Source organism: Emydura macquarii, unplaced genomic scaffold (genome assembly GCF_026122565.2).
Source record: "Emydura macquarii macquarii isolate MOO-44397 ecotype Brisbane River unplaced genomic scaffold, CSIRO-AGI_Emac_v2 contig_1676, whole genome shotgun sequence".
Lineage (NCBI taxonomy): Eukaryota > Metazoa > Chordata > Testudines > Chelidae > Emydura > Emydura macquarii.
This window is the reverse complement of record NW_027131813.1, coordinates 877,257-901,335: the sequence shown is the minus strand read 5'-3', so window position 1 is coordinate 901,335 and position 24,079 is coordinate 877,257. Positions and strand designations below refer to the sequence as shown.

The following is a 24,079-nucleotide window of genomic DNA, read 5'->3' as shown; positions in this document are numbered from 1 at the left end:
CACATGCGCACCTGACATGAAATGGACACGAGCAATGCATCTCGAAGAACAACAGTTACAAAAGGTTCGTAATCGTTTTTATTTTGCCAGGAGCTTGGATTTGCTTAGATGGGGCTGTAACTAACTAATAATGACAAACAAAGTTTTTACTGTCCTAACACAACAAATATTAGTCACAACGTGTTGGTTGTATGCAGGAGTCGTGTATTTGTTTGATACTCCTCCCTTAGACTACTTTACATTTACATAAGGTGCAAGCCATTGTTGAATGGAACCTTAGGCAGTGTTTGGTTTGTCTTTGTGCTTAAAAAGCAAGTTTTCCCAAGAACTTTCTCACCTTATTTTGTTCCATCAGTACGTCCCATTTCCTCTAGTGTGATATCCTTACTTAGTGTCATCATGTTACATCTAAAATAGATTTTTAAGCTTTGTAGGACAGCTACTCATATCTTATTTCTGTACACACAAAACACCATTCACATCTGTGAGACGATATAAGTGAGCTCCTACATGAGGTAGGATGTCTGGTTTAAAGTAATCCTCAGGATTTATACCTTGGGGGGGCGGAAATTGGCAGGCAATAGGGAGGTGCTATAGCAGCCACCAAAACAGGCACTCTGGAAATATTTTAACCAGGAACCAGAATATTCTTACAAGAGTTGGCTCATCATTTCTTTATACATGGGTGAGTGGCAACAATGCAGAGTAAGAGGGTGGGAAAGTCCGTGCTAAGAATGGGGCAGAGGAACGTGTGTAGTGGTGGTTTTTAGAAATGCATTCAAAGTTAGCTGTGCATACCAACATCACAGAGTTTTACAATGGGCAGCTTCTGAAGAGTAACCCGCTATCGCACCTTTGACAGAGACCTGAATTTAAAATGGTTATAGGGGAATTACTTCTGGGCTTCATTTTTTAACAATGCATTGTAGAATTAAACCACCCAGTCAGGATAGGGAGGAGGGAAACACTACTGTCATAACATCAAAAGACAATAGTTACTCCAGCTTTATACCCTAGTAGCAGAGTTGCATTTGGTTCCATCTCTGTCTTTGAGTTATATCTGCTTGTTTTAGTGAGGACAAGCCAATTTTTACTACAGCACTGATACGGTTTTGGGAGAGTGAAAGGAATTCTATTATCTTACACATTAATACAAGTATCAGATGAGTTATAATTGTAGAATCTTTCACTGGTAATACAAGATACAGCTGGATTTTTAGACCCAAGTCACTTGTGTTGGCGCTTTATCTTGTAAATTGAATATGGAGTCAATGAGAAGGGCTAAATGTGGAGTCTGATCCATTTTACAGTCATTCTTCTGACTATAACGGCACAGTGATGAAATTCTTTACAAGCTGGCCCTAAAATATGTTAATGATATCCATTCTATCCTGGTCATATAGGTCTCCCTTTGAAATCTATGCGGAGCTGCAGCTGAAGGGCCATGTTGTGTCTCAAAGCCACATGGGAAGACAGCACCAGTGTTATATCCCTAAATTGTATCGAAGTAGATCAGTGCAAATTAGTGCCCTCTCCTATGTATTACAGCAGAAAGAAATGAGAGTGGGACTAAGGCTATATTTAAGAACCGCGACTACTTTTCCATAAAGTCATTTCTGAAGGGCTTGGTTAGATGAGACACTAAGACTCTTCATTCTTGTGGCTAGTGACAGCATTTTAACAGTCTGCCAACTGGGAAAAATAGTTGAAACTGGTGAAGCCTAGAGAACACCTTAGGAGGTGATAATCCATAGTATTTGCTACAAGACTCCTGTGGACATTGGAGCTGACTCCAAATAAGCTTCTTAGTGTTCTTCCTGGAGGACAGAGTGCTACATTGTCAAGTACCAGCAGAGAAGAAAGAAAGCAATGGGAAAATATTCCGGATGTCAGTGAGACATTTTAGAGCAACCTTGTTTCAAAACATGTGCTCTTTTTGTGGCTATTCTTGATTGGCTAAATTAAGTCAGTTGATCTTGGTGTTCAATCATTTGGCAGTGACCATATATTGTATATATGGAGCTACAGCTCCTTCAGACTGATGCCTTTTCCCTTCCCCTGCCACCTTTCTTGATAGAAACGAAGGTTTCATGGCCCTGAGTCTAACCAGCTGGCATTAGTTTCAAATTTAGGTGTTTCAGTCAGGAAATGTACTTAAACAATCAAGTGAGTGCCATGTCTAATGAACACACATGAAATTTGGGAACCTGCATCAAGTTAATATAGAACATATTCTTGCATTTTTTTCTGTCCATGGTACACATCTCTAAATAGCTCTTGGTCACTGAGCATGTTTATATTTGTATTGTATAGGCCTTTTTCCTTCCATTGACAGTTGATCTTTCTTTCCCCTCCTTTTACCTCTGTACTCTTTGGGGAATATTATTTGGTCCCTTGGATTTAGTCATCCCCTCTGTATTGATCTGTTCTTTTGGATGTACACTTCTTACTCTCTGACCATTACAGTAGCTCCCTCTGCCATTCCAGTATCTCCTCTTGGATGGCTTGCTGGCATCTCAAAGTCAGTGGGTCATAGTCATCTTGATGAATCTTACCTCTTATCTAAAACTGGGGTGATCTTTCCTCTCTTCTTCTACATTCTCACTGTTGAGAACCACTTCTTCAAGTATGTGTCCACATGGATGCCATTCTAGGAGCATGTGCCTCCCCACGATCCTGAGGGCACAAAGGGCGGAGTGGGTCCAAATGCCTCTCAGTTCCTTCTTATAAACCCTGGCAGTGACACAGAGCTTGTGTCCCCCTGCTAGCTCTTAGCACTTTTCTGTTAGAAATAGTTTAGTTCTTAACATTTCACTTTATTTAGCCCATTGGCAAAATAATAGAAATAGTGTTTAGAAAATCTGAGGCTCTTCAGTACTAAAACATCAACCTCATAGCTGTGGCACGGTTTCCAGGCTTTAAGTCCCGCCCTTCCTGAGAGGCGGCAATGCTCTGCATGACGGGCATTCTAAATGCCTCTTCCCATGGAGAAGGCCTCATTTCTGACAAGAGCTCCATCTGTAGAACTTTCTCCAAATGGACTCAGAAAGCCTGAGTCACTTGGCTGAAATTATTTCTGTTGGAGCAATCAATGAAGGGCACTTTTGACTCAGAGAATCATGAGTTCAAAGGTGATTCAGCTACTCATAAACTGCATTTGGCCAGTGCTGTGGTAAGCTGTCCCTGGTACCTGGGTCTCCATAGCTATCAGAAGGCCTCAAACCTTGTCTAGAGGTAGCAAATGATCAGTACAGGCCTCCATAGGTCAGTCACTTGCCCCTGATGACTGGCAGAAAGAAGCACTCTTCTAAGACCCAAACATAGTACTGAGAAAGGTGATCAATACTATCAAAGCATGGTTCCTTCTTCAAAGCCTCATCTGGATCAGTTCTACTGCCTGATGCACACCTTTGGCACTGGCACCATGGCAATTGAGCTCTGTCACCAACCCTTTTATGTTGGCACTCACTACATCAGTACCATCTGCACTGATGATGTTCTCACTGGTGTGAGAGATGAGACCGTCACTGGCACCGATCTTTACAGTACCTCTTTCCTCAGTACCACCTTTTTCAGTACTGTCTATATTTATAACTTCTAGAAACCTAGCTATTACGGCTGAAATAAAATCTCCTAACTAAATAAATTAGCTCCACCATTTCACATTAAATCATGATCTACTAAGGCCCAAGCAACCTCACTGGCATACTTGACCAACGTGTCTGTATCAGAAGTTTGCAGGGCAACCACTTAGAGGCTCAGTGCATATTGTTACTCAGCACTACTTGTTAGTTACAACTGCAGGATCTGGTGTCCTGTTTGGTAAGGAAGTCCTGCAACCTTTATTTAAGTAGGACTCCTAGCTCCCACCTCCTTAAGGAGATAAATGCTAGCTAATCAGCTAGACTGGGATTCGTTTGCACAAAAACTTGAAAAAAGAATGGTCACCCATGTTACAGTAACTATGGGTATTTGAGATGATGTCCACTTGGATTCCGCAACCTGCCCTCCCTTCCCACTACTGCAGAATCTTGTATATTTGGAGTTCTGTTTTGGCAAAGGAACTGAAGCAGTTGGACCTGCTCCACTCTTTATGCCTTTCGGTGGGGGAGCACAAGGGTTGTGGTGTGCAGGCATCACCCCAACAGATGCTGCTGGCCAAAGTGCACATAGGTGCATGCAAACCTAAATGGGATCCATGTGGACAAAACTTCTCTAAGAACAACAATTACTGTAAGACAAGTAACTTTTCTCACTGCTGCCCAGCCTTCCCTCTTCTTCCTTCCTTCAGTGCAGGCCCTTTCTAAATCCTGCCACTTTCACAGTATCACCACATTTCATCCCTATCTGCAATGCTAAAACACTAACCTACTTTCTAATTACCTCCCTCCTTGATTACTGGGTATCCCCTGTCATGCAGTTTCCTTTTCTTCTCTCTCTCTCTTCCTTCCAGTGTATAGAACACAACAAGCAAGGTCATCTTCATTTCTTGCTGATCTGACCTCCTGTCACACTGCTTGAACCTATGCGTTAGCTTCCCTTCACCCTCCCTTCAACCCAAAGTTCAAGGCTGTCCACATCCATCTGCCCTCATTATCCCCTGCTCTCCCTCGCCTTCATGCAAACTTCAGTTTTGAATGCTATCTTAGAAGGCCACAAAGTCTTTGTAAATGTTTGGGTTAGAAGGTGCCAGTATGGTCAGACCTATGCATAACACAGGTGATAGAATTTCACTCACTGACTCTTGCAACTAGCCCCTAATGATTGTAAGCAGACAGAGGAGTCTGCCAATGTCAGTGGGAGGTGAGGACACTCAACACCTTTTGGGATTGGGCATTCAACTGAAAACACTTTGGGACACGGGTTCTGCCCTCTCTTTTGCACATTATGCGTGCTGCAAAGCACTGTATATGCTGGCATGCTGAATAAGTAAGGCTAAAGTTTAGTCATGGGTATTTTTAGTAAACGTCATGAACAGGTCATGGGCAATAAACAAAAATTCAGACGCCCGGGACCTGTCCCTTACTTTTACTAAAAATAACCATGGCAAAATGTGTCTGATGAGGGGTGAGAGCCCAAGCCCTGCAGTGAGAGAGGAGTAGAAGGGGGTGGAGTCTAGCATTCCCTCCATGGGGGCTTCGAGGTCTAGGTTCCCTCCGCCTCCTACCTCCCCCCAGCCCACAGCAGATCAGAGCTGCAGGGACCCGCTGCATGGGATCTGCGGGGACCTGGTTTGGAGCTCGAGGCTACCCCCGCTGACAACAGCAGGGAGCTATGGTGGCTCAGAGCTCCGGGGTTCCTCTGTGACCTAGGGTTCCTCTGCCATCTGGGACCACTCAGAGCTGCGGAGGGTCCCTGCTGCCTGTGGTGACTTGGAGGTCTGTGCTCCCTCCGCCACCTGCAGCTCAGCTCAGAGCAGCAGGGTCTCCGCACTGCCTGTGGTCCTCCGCTGCCCATGGCTGCTCAGAGCTGCAGGGCCCCTGCTGCCTGAGATCTGTGGGGACCTGGCTTGAAGCTGCAGGGACCCCCCTCTGCCCATGGCAGCTCAGAGCCCTGGGCACGTCCAGCCATCCAGGGTCCCCTTGCCGCCTGAGGTCACTCGGAGCTGTAGGGGGCCCCTGCCACCCATGGCAGCTTGGAGCTCCAAGCTCCCTTCATTGCCAGCAGCAGCAGGGAGCTGCGGGGTCCCCCTGCCACCCGGGGCCGCTGAGAGCTCTGGATCCCCCGCCACCCGGGGCCACTCGGAGCTGTGTAAAGCCTTCGTCATAGCTCGGAGCTCCAGGCTCCCTCCACTACCACCGGCAGCTAAGAGCTACAAAGGCCCCCGTGGCAGCTGATAGCTGCAGCAGCTCAGAGCTGGGGGTGGGGAGGGGCCTGCTGTGACTTGGAGCTCTTGTTCCCCTCTTGTCGCCACAGGGGACTGAAGGGGAGAATGTCACCGAGCTTTCTGGAAGTCACGCAATCCATTACTTCCGCAACCTTCAAGACAGACTCGCAGCTTTATATACAAGTATTAGCAGACTCCTGCTGTACACAATATTTTTGAAAATATAAACTTACTTTTCTTCTAGGGTCGATGGGAGAGCCAGCAAGATGTGTCCCAAATTTCAACACATTCTGGTAGTGGGACGACCCCATCTCGAATATCTTTGTCACACTCTGCTCAGCAAAACCATTCTAATGATCCAGGTAACAGCTTTTCCCGAAGCTAAATCAACTATGGTAAAATTTTGGAGTGAAATACTCTATTTGGAGCTGCAGGAGAAAAGGGGGTGAGGGTAGTCCCTCTGGATATATGGATGGAATTTTTTTAAATGAATGCCTCTTGAGTTCTACCATTATGCTCTATACTGTGCAAACATGTGTTGAGCACCAGTAAGAACTTGATATTCACTGTCCTGAATACCTACTCTATCCATTGTCTTCCTTTACTTTGATTTGTGAAAACCCCAGTTCTGCAAACACTGACTGGTATGCTGAGCTTTTAATGGTGCCTGTTTGTTTGTGAAGACATGGTCCTTAAATTCTTAAGCTTAAATTAATAAATCACAGACACAGCAATTCAGACACACAGTAATGCACCATATGTTATGCAAGTAAAACTGCAAAGGCCACAAAGCTAGCAATGTACTAGAAAATAACAAAGAAATAGCATGTAGGGGTGGATATTTTGCACAGAGAGCCCAATGTATAATGGAAGAGTACAGTGATAACATCTGGTTTTACATACTGATTATAAATAGTGTTTTTCATGGGGGATGAGGGCAGAGTGATGGCAGTAGAGTAGAGGAACAGGTGTGAGCAGGAAGAGCTTCATGATCTCGGTTATGTACCAATGCTATCAAGATTATTTACTTCTAATCCATTTTGCTCTTTCCAGGGTGTGATTTAGTAATCAAGTTTACCTTATTAAAGTTTTTCACTCACATGGTAATATTTTATCATATGTGTCACTTGTTTCTGGATTTTTAAATTCTACTTCTGCAACTCTTAAAGCGTTTAGTGCTTCCAAATCTGTGTATATGTCTTAAACCTTGACACCCTCTGTGTGAGAGGGAGATCTTATCTCTGTTTTACAGAAGGGCAAACTGAGCCTCAGAGAGTTTGCAACTTGCCCAAGATCACACGTTGATTCAGTGGTAAAGCTGGAAATAGGAACAGGAGTCCTAACTATTAGCCCTTTGTTGCTCTGATCTCTAATCAACTCCCTCCCTAGTGCTAATCACAGCATTAGTTGGTTCATAGATTTTTCTAGTGTGAAAAAACCACAGCTGCTGTTTACACTTATTTTTAACTTTGTTGACAGGACTCAGTAGCCTGGCTGCCTCCTACCTGAATCCAGTAAAATCCTTGGTGCCTCAGATGCCAAAGCTGCTTAAGTCTCTCTTTCCTGCTAGAGATGAGAAAAAGGGCAAGCAGTCCTCTCCTCTTGCCCAGCAGGTAAAAAAAAAAAACACAATATTGATGAGCACTGTTACAATGACTTGCTGGCAGAAAGCTATTTTGTATGTTGCTGCAGGGCAAACCAAGCTTTTAGTCCTAGTAAAAGCTCATATGATACATTTCTCCTCCACTCCTTCCAGAGATAGTGGAGCTGTTTTAACTTAGTGATACTCTCAGCCCACTTGGCTTTTAAAAAGTGCCAAGTGCACTACAAATGTGATTTATGGTAATACCACTTGCAGCAACAATAGTAAAATTTATGAAGTGCACTTAGTGATGTTTGTATATTGTCCGGTGAAAGATGTAATTCTATTTTTAATTCTTGATTTCATTTCCCATCGTCCACCATGTAGCACGTTTTTCCTCTGACTTGTGCAATCTACTTTGAGCAGTAGTTTTTATTTCTACCCCAGTCTATTTCACATGCCAGAGAAGCTCCTCATCTTTTTCATATGCTGTGAAAGTCTCCACATGTTCCAGATTCAGCCCCTGTGCTCCAGGTAGCAACCAACGCATAGTCAAATAGATCAGAAAACACTATCCTTTATTTTACAGAGAGAGACAGGCACATTGAAAATGAGATCCTCAACTTCATGAGCGCTGTCTTATTTTATATAAATAGCTGGAGCTTGTTGTGCCCCCCAAAAAAATGCCTCTCTGGTGTGTGTGACTGATACAGTATGGAAGACTTTGCAGGAATGAAAAGAATGGAGTTCAGAATCATGTATTTATTTTAAACAAAAACCTGGAGCCAGATCTTTAGCTGTTTTAAATCAGTGAAGCTCTGTTTGGCACATTCTCTGCTACGGTACATCTACACTGGGGGGGGAAAAAAAAAATCCCATGGTAGTAAGTGTCAGAGCCCAGGCCTACAGACTCAGGCTTATGCTACAGCACTAAAAATAGCTGTTCCTGTTCAAACTCTAAGACCCACCGCACTCACCAGGTTTCAGAGTCCACGCTCCAGCCCAAGCCAGAATATTTTCCCAGCTATTTTTAGAGCTGTAGCATGAGACCCGCAAAATCGAGTCTGTAGGTCTGGGGTTTGAGACTCCCTGCTGCAGGGTTGGTTTGGGGTTTTTTTCTGTGTAGATATACCCTTAAAAGTTTGAGGGCTGTGTTGTGCATTCATTGTGTGCTACAGGGAAACACTATCAAGTAGCTTAGAAACCCAAATTTAGCTTTAGTTTGCAAATATACGTGTGCAGGTTGTGATAATAAGTATGTGAGAAGATGTCTATTAGAGAGACACCTTGTCGCTGTAATATCCTGGGACCAACACAGCTAGAATGACACTGCCTACAAGATGCATACTCTCACTTAAACAAAATTCATGAAAAAACATTTATGTAACTGCCATGAAAAGCTTTTTGTAGTTGGGATTTAAACATGGTAAGTCTTTAAGCATTGTGTGGAAAATCAGAAAGTGAAATTGACCACATGCCTGTCTTTGTTCAAGCCAAGTGAAATACAGCAAGTTAAGTGAAGAGCAGAAATGGTGGGACAAATACATTAAAATATTCCTCTATATTATTTCTATTTTAACAATCTTATATGATATAAACACTGATAAAGATGTCTTTAAAAAAGTAACCTTTTTAACATGAGTGTTCCTTTAAGCAGTGACATTGCATAATGTGTGTCTTCTCCCTAAATAATGAAAACATAGTTTACCCCCAGTTTATGCCCTAATAATGATGTTTCCACTTGCAAGCTACCTTTATTCCAAGAGTGTCAAAGTGCTTTACAACAGCCCTGGCAAGTAGATAACCACTTTGACCTCAGGTTACCTGTCTGTAAAATGGGGATAATAAAACTAAAAGGCCCAAATTTTAAAAAGTATTTTAGGTGCCTAAAAATGCAAATGGATGCCTAGCGAGATTTTTTTAAAGGTGCCTAAAGGCTTGTACACCCATGGGCAACTCAGGAAAATTAATCCGAATTAACTAAACGTATGAATTTTATGTGGGTTAGTTAAACTGGATTAAATCCCTGTGTGGATCCTCTCATTCAGAATTAAAGCAAAAATAGCTAAATTAAACTAAACCAAACTAAGGTCACTTTAATTCTGCATCAGATTGTCCACACAATTTATCAAATCCACTTAAAATAAACACCTTTAGTTCATTCGGATAAACCTTCGTTAAGTGTCCTTGGTTAAACAAGCCCTAAGTGACTTGCCTGAAGTTGCACTGAATCAATGGCAGAGCCACGATTAGAACTCAGAAATCCTGATTTCCTAACCACTACTAAAATTTCTTGTGTGCACTACCTCCTACAGATCAACATCAGTTGGTTACTTTATTTGTTTTGGAGTAGATTTTTTTCAACTATAAATCCACCTGCTGTCCATAAGAAAAATGCATACATTCTTCGTTGCTGTCAGTAAATGAACTGAGTTTCCTAATCCCCATTGGGAACCGCAATACATAGAACTAAAAGCAGTAATGGATGTAGAGCTATAGAACTAGCTTCTTCCTGTATAGCATCAAAAGATAAATATCCACATTTGGAGTAAGACTTGTTTTTGAAAATGTAAATGGCATTGTGACTTGCATGATCTTACTTGCACTTCATTGATAATGGTCCTGATATAAACATGGTCTCATGAGTTTAAAAACATGCCGAAGGAATGTAAACAAAGAGTATTAATGATAAATGGCAATGTATTGAGCAGGCGGTGCTACATGGATCAGTGTTAGGTGTTCAGTTTTAAACTCTTTTTAATCTGGCAGAGGTAAATGATCAATTTGCTAATTCCTGCAGATATTGCTAAGGTGGGACGTGTTGCAAATTCCGTTGAAGACTAAAACACAATAAAAAGGATATAGCCAGGGAAGAAAATTATCCTGAACCTGGAAAAATGCCAGCTAGTGCACCCTGAGGTGCAGTGGCATAATAAAACTCTGATATTGAATGGCAAGGAAGATCACTGAAATGGTATAATGCTAGTGGTGGTAGCAAATGGCCAGCAAGAAAATACTGCTGCTAAAAAAAAAAAAAGCCAAAGTGAAATTCTGGCTGCACTTGCCAAGGAATCTCATCACTTTAAAGGGAATTGATGGGCTTCTTTCTGGTACAGAGTGCACCTTGAATATTGCATACAGTTAATAGGATGCCCCTTAGGTGCTGTATAAATACAAAATTATTATCAGAAAGTGATCAACAGATTGGAGGGAATTAAAGAAGAGTACAAAAATGACTAAAAGGCTGTAGGGATTGATTTACGAGGGAAGAGTAAAAGATCTAAATTGGTTTAGCTTCACTAAAGGAAAAATAAAGGATAGAGATGTAAGAAGTCTACAAGCATTTGGATGTAAATATTAAATATTGAAGCTGATTGCTTAGGAGAGTTCTGGGGGATATAACTAGAAAAGAAGGGATGAAATTAAGCAAAGGGGAACTTCAGAAATTTTTGTTGATACTAATTGAAAAGTGAGATCTATTAGACAATAGAGTCTAATAGACACTGAAGGGAAGGAGTGGAAGGCCTGTTGCTTGATTCATTTAATACTACTCTGGATTAAGCACTGGAGATGGTCTGTAGAGAATGACTGTGCTTTGGCAGAGAGGGACAAGATGACCTAACTGGTATTTTTCCATTTTGAAATTTTATGGACAGATTGATTAATTTAGTGGGCTGTATGTCATAAGGACAAGTGTTATCTAAGGTTCTACAGTGTAGCAACACTTCTAAAATAATACCTTGTGCCTAAATTTATCCGTGTTTTGGTGCTTTTGAATATATCACTTCTTTCTTGATGGATCACAAGTTACATGATGCATACTAGTGCTTAATTTAACTTCCAAGCTTGCAGAAGAGGTTAAGTTCTTCTTCAAGTAGTGTCCCGATGGGTGCTCCATTTCAGGTGTTCTTATAGCTAAGGCACCTTTGATGAGAGATTTTTGGTGGTAGCACCTATATGGCCCACACAGATGCCTTGCACATCCTTGTGCCTTGCACCAAAGACATATAGGGCTGCGTGGGTAAACTATCCTCAGTTCCTTCTCAACTGCTTTAACCTGAGACAGAGTGCTAGTGTACCCACTTTACTATTCAGTACTTGTTCTCAGGAGATAAAACTTTAGCTCTTAATGATGGAGCGTTCTCTCCATCCAGCCGCAGATGCACACTGGGTGGGGGGAGGAAACACTCCTCGACATCAGCCTCTGAGTAAGCATAGTGCCTTGTCAACATCAGCATGCTCACCCAAACCTACTTGGGAGATCCTCGGAGGAATCAAGGAAGACTCATAGAAAGAGGACTGATTCTCCTCTTAAAGAATCTGCTTTGAGAAAGCCTTGGTCTCCTCAAAGTGAGACCTCATCGGAGACCTCAAGTCTTGCTCTGGGTATCCCTGAGGCTCCAGCCTCTGTCAGTACCAACCCTGAACCTGGGGCTCCAGGCTCCTCTAAGAATAAAGGCACCAAACATGCCTTGGTACCAAGATCCTCCTCCATACCACAGAAGCAGGAAACTGCAGCAAAGGAGTCTAAGTGCTCTGCTTTTAAAAGGTCAGTACCTAAAAGTCCCTCCGTGCCCTCCCTATCTAAGCTGACCACCAAGATGTCTTTGGCACTGGGGAGATGAGGTGTGTGTGTGTGAGAGTTGCAATTTACATATGTAAAACTTAAAGTACAATTTAAGAACTGCTGTCAGCAATCTGTTGCAGACTGGCCATCTGTAACAGTGCAACCAATTAGAATCATTTGAACTGTGTATTATTGCGATTTGGAAGCTCTCTAACTTGTCCTGGGGATTTGTGTTTTATTTAGGTTTAGATTATTGTTGCATTAGAGATTATTATTTACATTAATAAAAATATACTTCATTATGGAAAGAATACCGTATGTATCAATCACTTATCAGAAGATTGTATCTGTATCCGTCAAGTGTTTCCTTAACTACCCCGGTGACCCGTACTTTAGGCAGGACAGATTAAGGGGGCAATAGGCAGGCTTTTCTAGTGGTGTCCCAAAACCTGTTTTTTGGGGTAACATCCCAGTGTAACATCCCAGTACCAGTTTTTTGGGGTAACATCCCAGTACCATTTGATTCTCCAGCACCGTCTGAGAGTGGTAGAGCTTAGAGCTCCTCCTTTTTGATGAAGAGGCCTTGTCTTCTGACTTCCAAATCTCAGTACAGGATTCCCCTACTTATCAAAGGGACTTCCCTCCTGACACTTTTGGTAAGAGAGAAGAGTCACACCCAGGACAATCCCATGACCCTCACTGGTTTGAACACCTTTGGATGCCACCACCCATTCTTTATGGACTCCTTAATGGCCATCCTTGGGCTACATGTTGCCAGCAGTTGTCAAAGGTCCATAGTCTTTTGTGTGGGGACCACATAACGAGACATTATCCTACTTCATCTATTCCTTCTCCATTACTTCAAGTGCAGGAATCCCTTTGAAGAGCAGGAGGCCTGAGTGGATAATGAGGCTGCTCTGCAAATGAATATCGCCTCATCCTCTACAAATGAGGTGGTTATGCATCCTAATCTTCTCTGGCTGATGATTTGAGAAAATTCCAGGTTTTAATGAAACATATTGCCGACTCTTTACCGATCCCCTTGGAGGAGGTCAAAAAGTCATGGTATAACTCCTGGATTATTCTTCAGTGGACACCCTTTGTTCAAGTTGTCTTGCCAATTAATTGGGCCCTGTTGGACCCTACCAAGACCCTCACAATGATATCACCGAGATGCAAGCATCCAATAAAAAATATTACATTCCAGCCAAGGACTCTGAATTTTCATTTTCCTATTCTGCACATAATACTCTGGTTGTGGAGGCAGTGAATAAATGTGGCAGAGAACACCATGCTAAATCCACACCTTATCATAAGAATAAAAAATGACCTGACCTATTTGGCCATAAGAGATACTCATCTGCGTCACTTCAGTTTAGGATTGCAAATTACCAGGCTCTTATGGCAAAATATAACCATTCCAATTATTCTACGTTTACCTCCTTTTTTGAGAGAATATCATGAGCAATTCCAGTGTATTATTAACAAGGGCCAACTGTTTAGGACTATGCTGCCCTCTTTTGACTCTGCTGACGCTGGATCTTGCTGCATTTCTACAGCAGTATTCATGTGTAAGACATCCTGGCTCCAGCTCTATGGGTTCTCAAGAGAGGTCAAAAACATGATTGAGGGCTTCACCTTTAATGGATTAAAGCTTTTTGCTGACTCTACTAACAAATCCTTTGCAAATTCCAGGACACTTTGAGATCTCTTGGGATTTATACATTTGCAAGAAAACAAAAGCTTAGCAGATTCAAAGCTCCATCCTGCCCCATTTTCAGGATTTCAGAGACCTGCTGAGCCACCCAGAAAGACATCAAGATTTCAAAGAAAGAGAGCACCCACTTCATCCGCATCCACCACTCAGCCTTCATCATCATCAAAATGGCAGATTTGATGGATTGGTTAAGGGTCTGGAACTACCCTGCATCACCAATGTACACCATTCTACCTGTCTCCCCACTTTAGAGACTCTCTCTTCCACTTTCATTCCACATGGGAGAGCAGATTACAAATGAGTGTTGGAGGTTATAAGAGCAGGGTATTCCATCCATTTTACATTCCTCTCCTCTACTCATCCATTTTTCAGGGTCCCCTCTCATGAGCACTTGCTGAAACATGAAATTGACTCCCTTCTACATGTAGGCACCATAGAACCAGTTCCAGCTAGAAGGGTTTTTACTCCAAATATTTTCTGGTCCCAAAAAAGAATGGAAGATGGAGACAAATTCTAGATCTAAGACCTTCACCTGCTGAGTTGCAGAATTTGGAGGAGCGTGATCACACCATGCTCATTGCATCGCGAGATTGCGTCCTCACCATCCGCACTTATGTCGGCAATCAAAGCAGTGCACTGTGGGTAGCTATCCCACAGTGCAACTACCCGCAGGGGTATTTGGGAAGGTTTTCATCCTCCCATGATGCAAAGTCTCCCTCCCTACTCCCTTCTTGTTCCAATCCAAACAAGCAAACCTTTTCACGCCATTTTTCAAACTCTTCACTCTCTGCCGTGCACATGCCATTGCCTGAGAGGAATGGAGCCCCCTCTACATAATTTTTGTGAGCATCAAAAACACCTCATGACTTATTCTGCAGTATTTTCAGGGGAGAGACAGGAGCTGCAGTGCTGAAAATTGTGATGTTACTGAGGCTGACTTGCTGCAAGCCATAGAACGAAATAATTCCTGCAGGCTGTCACACACCATCTGCAGTCGGTGGAGCACCACTTCTGGTCCCAGGAAACAAGCAGTGACTGGTGGGATCACATAATTATTAGGGTGTGGAATGATGAGCAGTGGCTGCAGAGCATTCATATGTGAAATGCCACTTTTTTGGAACTTTGCGAAGAGCTCTCCCCAGACCTGAAATTCATGAACACTTGCTTGAATGGAGAAGACAGTAACTATCGCTCTGTGGAAGTTAGCAATGCCACATTGCTACCGGTCAGTTGAGAATCAATTCAGAGTTGGTAAATCCACCATGGGAGCAGCTGTGATACATGTGTTCCAGGCCATTAATAGACTTCTGCTAAGAAGGTGGTGACTTTGGGAAACATGGAGGACATAGTGGAAGGCTTTTTCCACAGTGGGATTTCCTAACTGGGGGGGAGGGGTTCAAAAGATGGCACGCACATCCCTATCTTAGCACCGGACCACCTTGCCACAGAGTACATAAATCAAAAGGGATACTTCTCAATGGTGTTGCAGGCCCTTGTGGATCACAGGGGACACGTCACCGACATCAATGTGGAGTGGTCTGGAAAGGTGCATGACACACGCATCTTTAGGAACTCGGGTCTGTTAAAAAAGATGCAGGTGGGCACTTTCTTTCCTCACTAAAAAATAAATATTGGCGATGTTGAAATGTCTGGGGGATCCTGCCTATCCCTAGTTCCCCTGGCTAATGATTCATACACCGGGCACCTGGACAGTGAGAAGGAGTGTTTCAATAACAGGCTCAGCAAGTGCAGAATGATGGTGGAATGTGCATTTAGACGTTTAAAGGCATGCTGGCGCAGTTTGCTCACTAGGTTAGACCTCAGTGAAAGAAACATCCCAATAGTTATCTCTGCCTGCTGTGCGCTCCATAATGTATGTGAGACAAAGGGGGAGAAGTTCCTATTGGGTTGGGTTGTGGAGGCAGATAGGCTGGCTGCAAATTTTGAGCAGCCAGATGCCACTGCAACACTGAGAGCTAATTGTGGAGCACTGCGCCTCAGGGAAGCATTGAAAAACCACTTTTGTAACGAGACACAACAGCTTATCTGTGCTGTGTTTTCATTTCGCATCCCCTACTCATCCCCCACTGATACGGTTCTCCACCCACCACCCTCCCCCTCCCTTTATTCCCTTCTTATTAATAAATAAACAGTAATGAATTGTAAAGCAGTACTTTTTTATTGGTGATCCTTCACGGGGTGAGGTGGAGGGGGAAGGAAGGTAATTTAATGTTCCACATGCATTGTCTGTGCGCTAAGAGGGGATACAGAGCCCAGTTTGACAGTGCATACAGGAAAGAATCAAACATTCTCACTCCTTGAAGGGGCCATTGCCTCTTTCTGCTCCCCTCAACCGGTGACAAGTGGGGCACATACTGCGTACTGCTCAACCTCCTCCTAGACCGCTTAGGGGTGGGAGCTATGAAAACATGTGTTAGCTCTGAGTTTTGCAGGGGCTGCAGAGGGAGTCTCTCCTGCTGCTGAGCTTCCTGAAGCTCAACCAGGTGCCTCAACATGTCTGACTGATCATGCATTAAATGCAGCATCTCATCTTGTGTTGAACGCTCATACCCCTGTCTGTCAGTGTTCAGTTTGTTTGATAATGAAATCCTCCACACTCTCAGCTCTGTCAGCAGCCACGGAGGTGTTCATTATGTCATTGAACATGTCATCCCGAGTTGTTGTGGGTTTTTTTGCCGCCTCATCTGTGGCAGATGCTCTGCAGGAGTATGAGACAGTGTGTTGAAGCCCACGTTGTCCACTGTAAGGGAAGCAAAGCACAATGTTAACTTGTCCCATGGATGAAAAGAGGTGTTACAATGTAAAAATAACTCCCCTGAACATTCCCAAGAGAAGGCTAGAACTGCAAACCATTGTCCGACTATTGCAGGTGTCGGAGTGCCTTTCCAGCCCTGGTAAGTAAGGGACTAGTGCATCTATTTTAGGGAAATCCCCAATGCCCATGCTTCCCAGAGCAAGTTTATGCTTCCCAGAGCAACATGGACGTTGGGCTCCCATTGTCCTTCGTAAACCAGGCTTTTAAGAGGCAGTGGAAAGGGTATGGCGTGGGTGGGGTTAACCGTCTCTGGAGGAAAAAAATGGGCACCCATTTGCAGATGTGCTGAACCAAGAAACCATCCCCGGCTGTGGAATAACACACACTTTAAAAAACTTTCTTGGGTGGGTAATGTAAACATGCGCCATCTTTCTTAGGTAACCATGAGTGATATTAATCTATTGAGGGTCACACAGGTGGAAAGGGAGGATTTGCTGCAAGCATCTGGCTACTGATCTGGCTCTTATGCTGCTATGCTGTGTTCTGCGATGATGCCTGTACAATTAATAACAGAGTAGTGAGGGAAAGTGTCCTATTGTGGTGGAAGAAATAAGGTTGCCCTCCCAAGAAACTGCTGTAAAGAATTGCAGAGTACCTACATGAAAGCTTCCTGGAGATATCCATGGAGGATTCTTGGCACATCCCTGTGCACATTAATAATTTTTTCCAGGGTGAACCCAATGCTTAAGAACACCAACTACGAGGAAGCACAGCCCCATCACCACACACGCCACTTTTTTCCACTGGTACAAGGTTCTGGACTGGGGATATAACCAAAGAAATGCAATTTGCAGTACATACTCACCAGATATGCCTTCCCTGGCATCCCAGTCAGTCGCAGTTTCCTGCATCCAGTTGAACTGCTCCTTTGTAGCAAACAGCTCCTGGCTTTCAGGGAGAAGGGATACCCCACTTGCCTGCATGCTGTTCTCATCATCATCATCAACCTCCTCGTCCACAGACTTATCCTCATTCATCCTGGTCTCGGTTTCCCCTGAGGTATCTATGCTGCGTGGTGACATAGCGGTTGGATCTCCGTGAAGAATCGCATGCAGCTCTTCGTAAAAGTGGCATGTTTTTGATGACGAACCAGAACGATTGTTAGCTTTCCTAGTTTTCTGATATGCCTGCCTCAGCTCTTTGATCTTAACATGGCACTGCTGCATGTCCCTGTTGTGCCCCTTCTCCAACATGCCACGAGATATCTTCTCGTAAATATCCAAATTTCTTTTGCTGGCTTGGAGCTGAAGCAGAACAGACTATTCGCTCCACAGACCAATGAGATCCAAGACCTCAGGTCGGCTCCAGGCGTGTTTGGGGCGTGCAGTCGCCATGATTAGTTGTGCTGGCAAGCCCTCTGCACACTGACCTAACAGGAAATGGGAATTCACAATTTCCCGGGGCTTGAGGGGAGGAGTAGTTTCCTGTTTAAGTGGCCACGGTGCAGCAGAGTGCGAATGCCCAGAGCGGTCACAACAAAGCATTATGTGATACCTCCCAGAATCCAATGACATCTATTTATGTTGTGCTCTGCCTACACTGATGCTCATTCGACTCATACAGTTCAACTTCAGTGCTATGCCACTTGCGGAGTTGGCTTTATTAAATCAAATTTTACCACAATTTAGGTTGGCAGAACTGACATGCCAGTAGAAACGCATACTTTGTGTCAACAGAAGCCGCATTCCGTCGACCTACATTATCAGTGTAGACCAGGCCTAAGCTTCTAACCAATTTTGTGAAAATACAAAAATTCAAGATGGTGACTCTTGTAGCTATAATTCCATCATTGATAGTTTTCAGCCATCAGCTTTCATGTTGTGTATTTTGTGTCACAATTCAACCTTCTCACAAGAGATTCCTTTGGTTTCTGGTCTTTCACGATCGCTTCAAGTATTAAGTGCTTCCTTTCATCCTGTCTTTTGCCCCAAGAGTGTTCTCAAAAGTATTGGCAGTGGTTGCTGCTTATCTTCAACATCTGAGGATGATTGTTTTACAATGCCTCAGCAATTGACTACACAAGGGCTGGTCTTATGAGGTTCCATCTGCCATAAAGACAACAATATTTCTGTTCAGCAAGATAGGTTTGCAGCCCAACATCAAGAAATCCACTTTGAAATCTTTGCAAAAAACAGAATTCATAGATACTCCTTAGGTGGAGTATCAACTAGAGCTTACATTCCCATGGATATAGGTTCATGACGTTAACACACCTTAAAGAATCACAGAGTTGGAAGGGACCTCAGGAGGTCATCTAGTCCCACCCCCTGCTCAAAGCAGGAGTAACCTCAGTTAAATAATCCCAGTGAGGGTTTTGTCAAACAGCAGCTTAAAAACCTCTAAAGATGGAGATTCCACCACCTCCCTAACTAACCCATTCCAGTGCTTCACCACCCTCTTAGTGAAAAACATTTTCCTAATGTCCAACCTAGACCTCCCCCCCTGCAACTTGAGACCATTGCTCCTTGTTCTGTCATCTGCCACCACTGAGAACAGCCTAGCTCCATCCTCCCTGGAACCCCCTTTCAGATAGTTAAAGGCTACTATCAAATCCCCCCTCATTCTTTTCTTCTGCAGGCTAAACAAGCCCAGTTCCCTCAGCCTCTCCTCATACGTCTTGTGCTCCAGCTCCCTAATCATTTTTGTTGTCCTCCGCTGGACTCTCTCCAACTTGTCCACGTCCTTTTTGTAGTGGGGGGCCCAAAACTAGACACAATACTCCAAATGTAGCCTCACCAATGCCGAATAGAGGGGAATAATCACTTCCCTCGATCTGCTGGCAATGCTCCTACTAATGCAGCCCAATATGCTATTAGCCTTCTTGGCAACCAGGGCACACTGCTGGCTCATATCCAGCTTCTTATCCACTGTTACCCCCAGGTCCTTTTCTGCAAAACTGCTGCCTAGCTCGTCAGTCCCCAGTCTGTAGCTGTGCATCAGATTCTTCCGTCCTAAGTGCAGGACTCTGCACTTGTCCTTGTTGAACCTCATCAGATTTCTTTTGGCCCAATCCTCCAGTTTGTTTAGGTCCTTCTGTATCCTATCCCTACCTTCTAGGGTATCTACCACTCCCCCCATCTTAGTGTCATCTGCAAACTTGCTGAGGGTGCAATCTACCCCATCTTCCAGATCATTAATGAATATCTCAAAATTAAAATCAGTTCACAGATATCAACAAGAAATTGCTTTCAGTTACTTGGACATGTGGCAGCTTGTACCTTTGTAACACAACATGCCAAGTTATGCCTTTGATGTTTCCAGAGTTGGCTCAGGACAGTTTATACCATGAACAAACCAGCCTGAACAAGCTAATGTCAGTCCCTTATCAAGTACAAGATGCTCTCAACTATTGGAAAGACCTACACAATGTTTGTGCAGGTATTCCCTTCATCCAGCCCATCCAATCAGTCACCATAATGACAGATGCATCTCTGAAAGGTTGCAGAGTGCATTTAGGGATCCATACCTTTCAGGGCAAGTGGTCTGCCCAAGAAGCAGGTTTGCACATTAACCTCTTGGACCTGAAGGCAGTTAGGAATGCCTGTATCCACTTCCTGCTATTAGTCAGCACAAAATTTTAGTATTCACAAAAGTCATGAAAAGGAAGCCTTCATGTTCTTCATGGGGTGGCCAAACTGTGGCTTGTAAGCCACATGCAGCTTTTTTACAGATAAACTGCAGCTCACAGAGCCTCTTATGCCCCCCATTCTCCACTCACCAGACTGGGGTGGGGAGCTTGGAGTTTCTGCCCTGCAGCAGAGTGGTGGGGCTAGAGGATTCTGCTCAGGAGGGAGGTGGGTGTCGGGCGGGGGTTAATAAGTTTGGCCACTCCTTAACTATATCAACTGGCAGGGGGAATGAAATCCCCTTCTCTTTGTGCTGAAGCAATGAGGCTCTGGAACTGGTGCATAGCCAACCAGTTCCTAATTTAAGCAGCCTACTTCCTGGGCATACAAAATACTATGGACAGTAACCTCAGCAGGCACTTCTTCCAGTACTACAAAAAGGATTTGGACTCACGGACTCTCAATCACATTTCCATGACTTGAGGCGTTACAGAAGCACATCTCTTTGCCACCATTACCAACAGGAAATGCAGATGATTTTGCTCAAAAGGAGGTTTGGGCCTTCACTGGGAGATGCTTTCTTCATTCGTGGATGAGGGACCTTTTGTATGCATTTCTTCCAATGCTCCTGATATTAAAAATGATAAGCAAGCTCAAGCCAGACAAAGCCAAGGTCATAGTAATAGCTTGAACGTGGCCTAGACAAACCTGGTACTCTTCCTGATTTGTCTTGCCATTTGTCTAGCAATGAGTCTTCCATCCATTTCCAACCTTCTCCCCCAAGATACCAGTCAGATTCTCTGTCCTAACCTGGGAATTCTTTGCCTCAGTACTTGGAGAACGGATGGTTTGTAGGAATAGAGACTTCCTTTCTGCAGAGTTACAGCAGGTTTTATTAAATAGTAGGAAAAGATCTATGCATCATATTTACTCACAGAAATGAAAAATATTTCACCACTGATGTGACCAGTGATATCTGTTGTCCGTTCATTTTTCACTTTCTCCTGTCCTTAATTCTGACTAATTCCAGCAGATACTTATCTATGAGTTCTGTCAGGGTTTGCTTGGTGGCTGTCACAGCCTTTCATTCCCCAATTGAGGGATTCTCAGTGTTTGCTCATCCCACCATGTCAATATTCATTACGGGATTGAGGAAACTTTCTCCTCACATTAGACAACCCACCCCTGTATGGGATTTAAACTCATATTTAAATGTCTGATGAGAACCCCTTTCAAATGGATTTCCTCCTTCACCTGTCCATGAAAATGGCCTTCTTGGTGGCCATCATTTCTGCGTGAAGAGTTGGGAAAATGGGATCTTTAATGGTGGACTCTCTCTTTACAGCATCGTTAAAAGACAGTCTCATCATGTCCACTCCTAACCTTTTTCTTAAGGTACTGTCTGAATTTCATATCAATCAATTCTCATACATTTGTTTTCTTCCTGAAACCGCACCCAGACCAGGGATAATGCTGTCTTCCATATACTGAGCATCAGATGCGTGCTGGCCTTTTATTTGGGCAGAACCAGATCATTAAAAAAAATCTGCAAGATGGTTTGTGTCAATTGCTAACGGGTCAAAAGGTCCACAGTTCCCACTTAAAGACGTTCCAGATGGATTTCTGGGTGTATTATTTCTTGTTATGAATCTGCCAGTTTGCCTCCTCTTAGAATATTAGCCCACTCCATGAGGACTCTCTCTACTTCTCTGACATTGTTCCCATTGTTGAGATTTGCAGGGCTGCAACTTGGTCTTCAGTACATACATGGGGTGGCGGGTGAAACTTCCTCTTGGGGAGGCTAGCTCCGCGTCCCGTCTCTTCCGCCCGCGGCCCTACCCACACTCCAACCCTTCTCCGTCCCAGGCCCCTCTCCCACAGCTGGAGGGAATCGGCAGGCGGGGACGGGTCTCATGGGAGCAGGAGGGTCGGCAGGGATCTCGCGGTGGAGGGAGTGGAGCATGAAGGAGAGGAGGGATACAGCGAGCAGCAGGAATCTTTTGGGGGAGGTGGGGAGGGACACAGTGGGCGGTGGGGGCCTCAAAGCAGGGACGGGAAGAGGTGGAGCCACTATGGCCCAGGCATCTACTGACGGGTCAGCGGCAGCTGCACCAGGGGAGGCTTAGCCTCCCCAGCATATTATACCTGCCTCCCATAAGGACATACGTTTTCCAAGTACCACATGATGGTTCATTCTTCCTGATCAGATGCTGTCTTTGGGAATGCAGTCTTGTCTTCCGTATTGGGCTTGACTCTGAAGCTCCCTTCTCCTGTTGAGGATACTGTTTGGAATCAGCTGAAGCAGAGCACCCCTAATGACACTACTCAAAGGAGGAGAGGTTATTCACCCTGAATTGCAGCTCTTCAAGTTGTCCCCCTATGGGTGATCTGCTACCTGCCTTCCTTCCCTTCTGTTTCCGAGTTTTCTCTATAGGACTTTGCAGAGGAGGAGGAACTGAGGGCAGTTGGTCTGTACAGCCCTATGTATCCTTGGTGCAGAACACAAGGGTGTGTAGGGCACATGCCAAGGCCAAATGGCCACTACTACCAAAAATCTCCAATCAAAGGTGCATGAGGTGTAAGCATATATGAAGTGGGGCACCCATAAGGACACGCATCTTGACCTCCCGTTACTGCATAAGATGAATACCTCTCCTTCACCATGACCAAGCAACTCTCAGAGAGTGTGTAAGTGTGTGTTCCCAAACCTCAACATATGTTCTTTGTATGAAGCCATAATTTGAAGCGCTCTAATACCAATCTAATCTACAGTGAAAACAGAAGGTTTTGAGTATTTGTTCTGAAAATTATCAAAAATTATCTCAACAGTAGATTCTTATTTCCTCCATATGCTGTTGCTTAAGTAGGCATCTGCCTTAAAGTAAGATTCTCTAGCAAGATTCACTTCCAGTTCCATTTTTGTTTGTAATCAATTGCTGTCTGAGTTCCAGAAATGCAAAGACATTGCAGTGAAGCTGGTGGCAGCTGACAAAATTGCTGTCTTTGACCTTCTGATGCAAGTTTAGTAACTAATCTGGAGAATAATGAACCGCAATTAATGAAATCTGCTGTCGTATTCAAGTGTGTTTCTCAGACAGCGCATAAAATAATTGAAAGAACTTCCTGCTCTCTAATTAGTTAGATTGAATTAATTTGGCATAATAGGATTCTTCATGTAACTAGCAGATCGGCTTCCGATGAAGCTGTTTATATACCTAAAAGATTGGCTTCTGATGAAGCTGTTTATATGCTTTTAAGTTAGAAAATACACATTCTTTCTGACTAATCTGGTGCCTTAAATTAGCTGCAAGTACTTTTGTAAATTAAAAATCACATGCATTCTTTAACCATTTGTGATTATTTCTTAATACAAGTTAGTGATGCCACATGCAGAATTTATGGCTTTTTCCGTTCTTATTGTTGATGGGGAGAATTGATTATTTTAAATTTTGCATGTGTGGAGGCGGAGAGGGGTATTGAATCTTTCTAGTTTCTAGCTATACATTTGCTTAATTATATTATGTGTGTGCAGTCGAAGCTTTGTTTCTTTATTAGCGTATTGTTGCTTCCATAGTCTGAGCTAGACAGAACTATTCTTCACCTTGTGACTATTTGGTCTCACTGAACTGCTCATGTAATGACATTTTATGGTATCAATATGTGTTGGGATTTACAATGTACATATCAAAGTGCAGTCCGTACCTTTTGTCATTGCAGTGGCAAAAGCAGAATCCTCAGACCAGTGTGAACTTGTTACAGTTTTAAAATATTTCTGAACTCATTTCTTGCTCTCTACATACTACTATGATGGGGGCCTTAGAAGTATCTGAGTGTCTGGGTGAATCAATTTAGTATTGCTAACATGAAATGTATTTTTGCGTCCGAGCTACCTTTAGAAGAATCTCTTGTCTGAGTATCTGTATTCTAATGTCATAATTCATTGCTATCTGGTTGTGTTCCAGAAATGCAGCGATATGGCACAGG

The 24,079-nt window shown here is 43.6% G+C and overlaps 1 protein-coding gene across 1 annotated transcript in view; it reads left to right on the top strand.

Annotated features, from left to right (window-relative positions):
* KIF13B (kinesin family member 13B) overlaps positions 1 to 24,079 on the top strand; it is a 239,215-nt gene that overhangs the window by 191,341 nt on the left and 23,795 nt on the right. The window contains exons 38-39 of the mRNA XM_067556161.1: positions 6,072 to 6,189; positions 7,307 to 7,440. Coding sequence (XP_067412262.1) covers positions 6,072 to 6,189; positions 7,307 to 7,440 — 252 coding nt within the window. The remainder of the gene's footprint in view (positions 1 to 6,071; positions 6,190 to 7,306; positions 7,441 to 24,079) is intronic.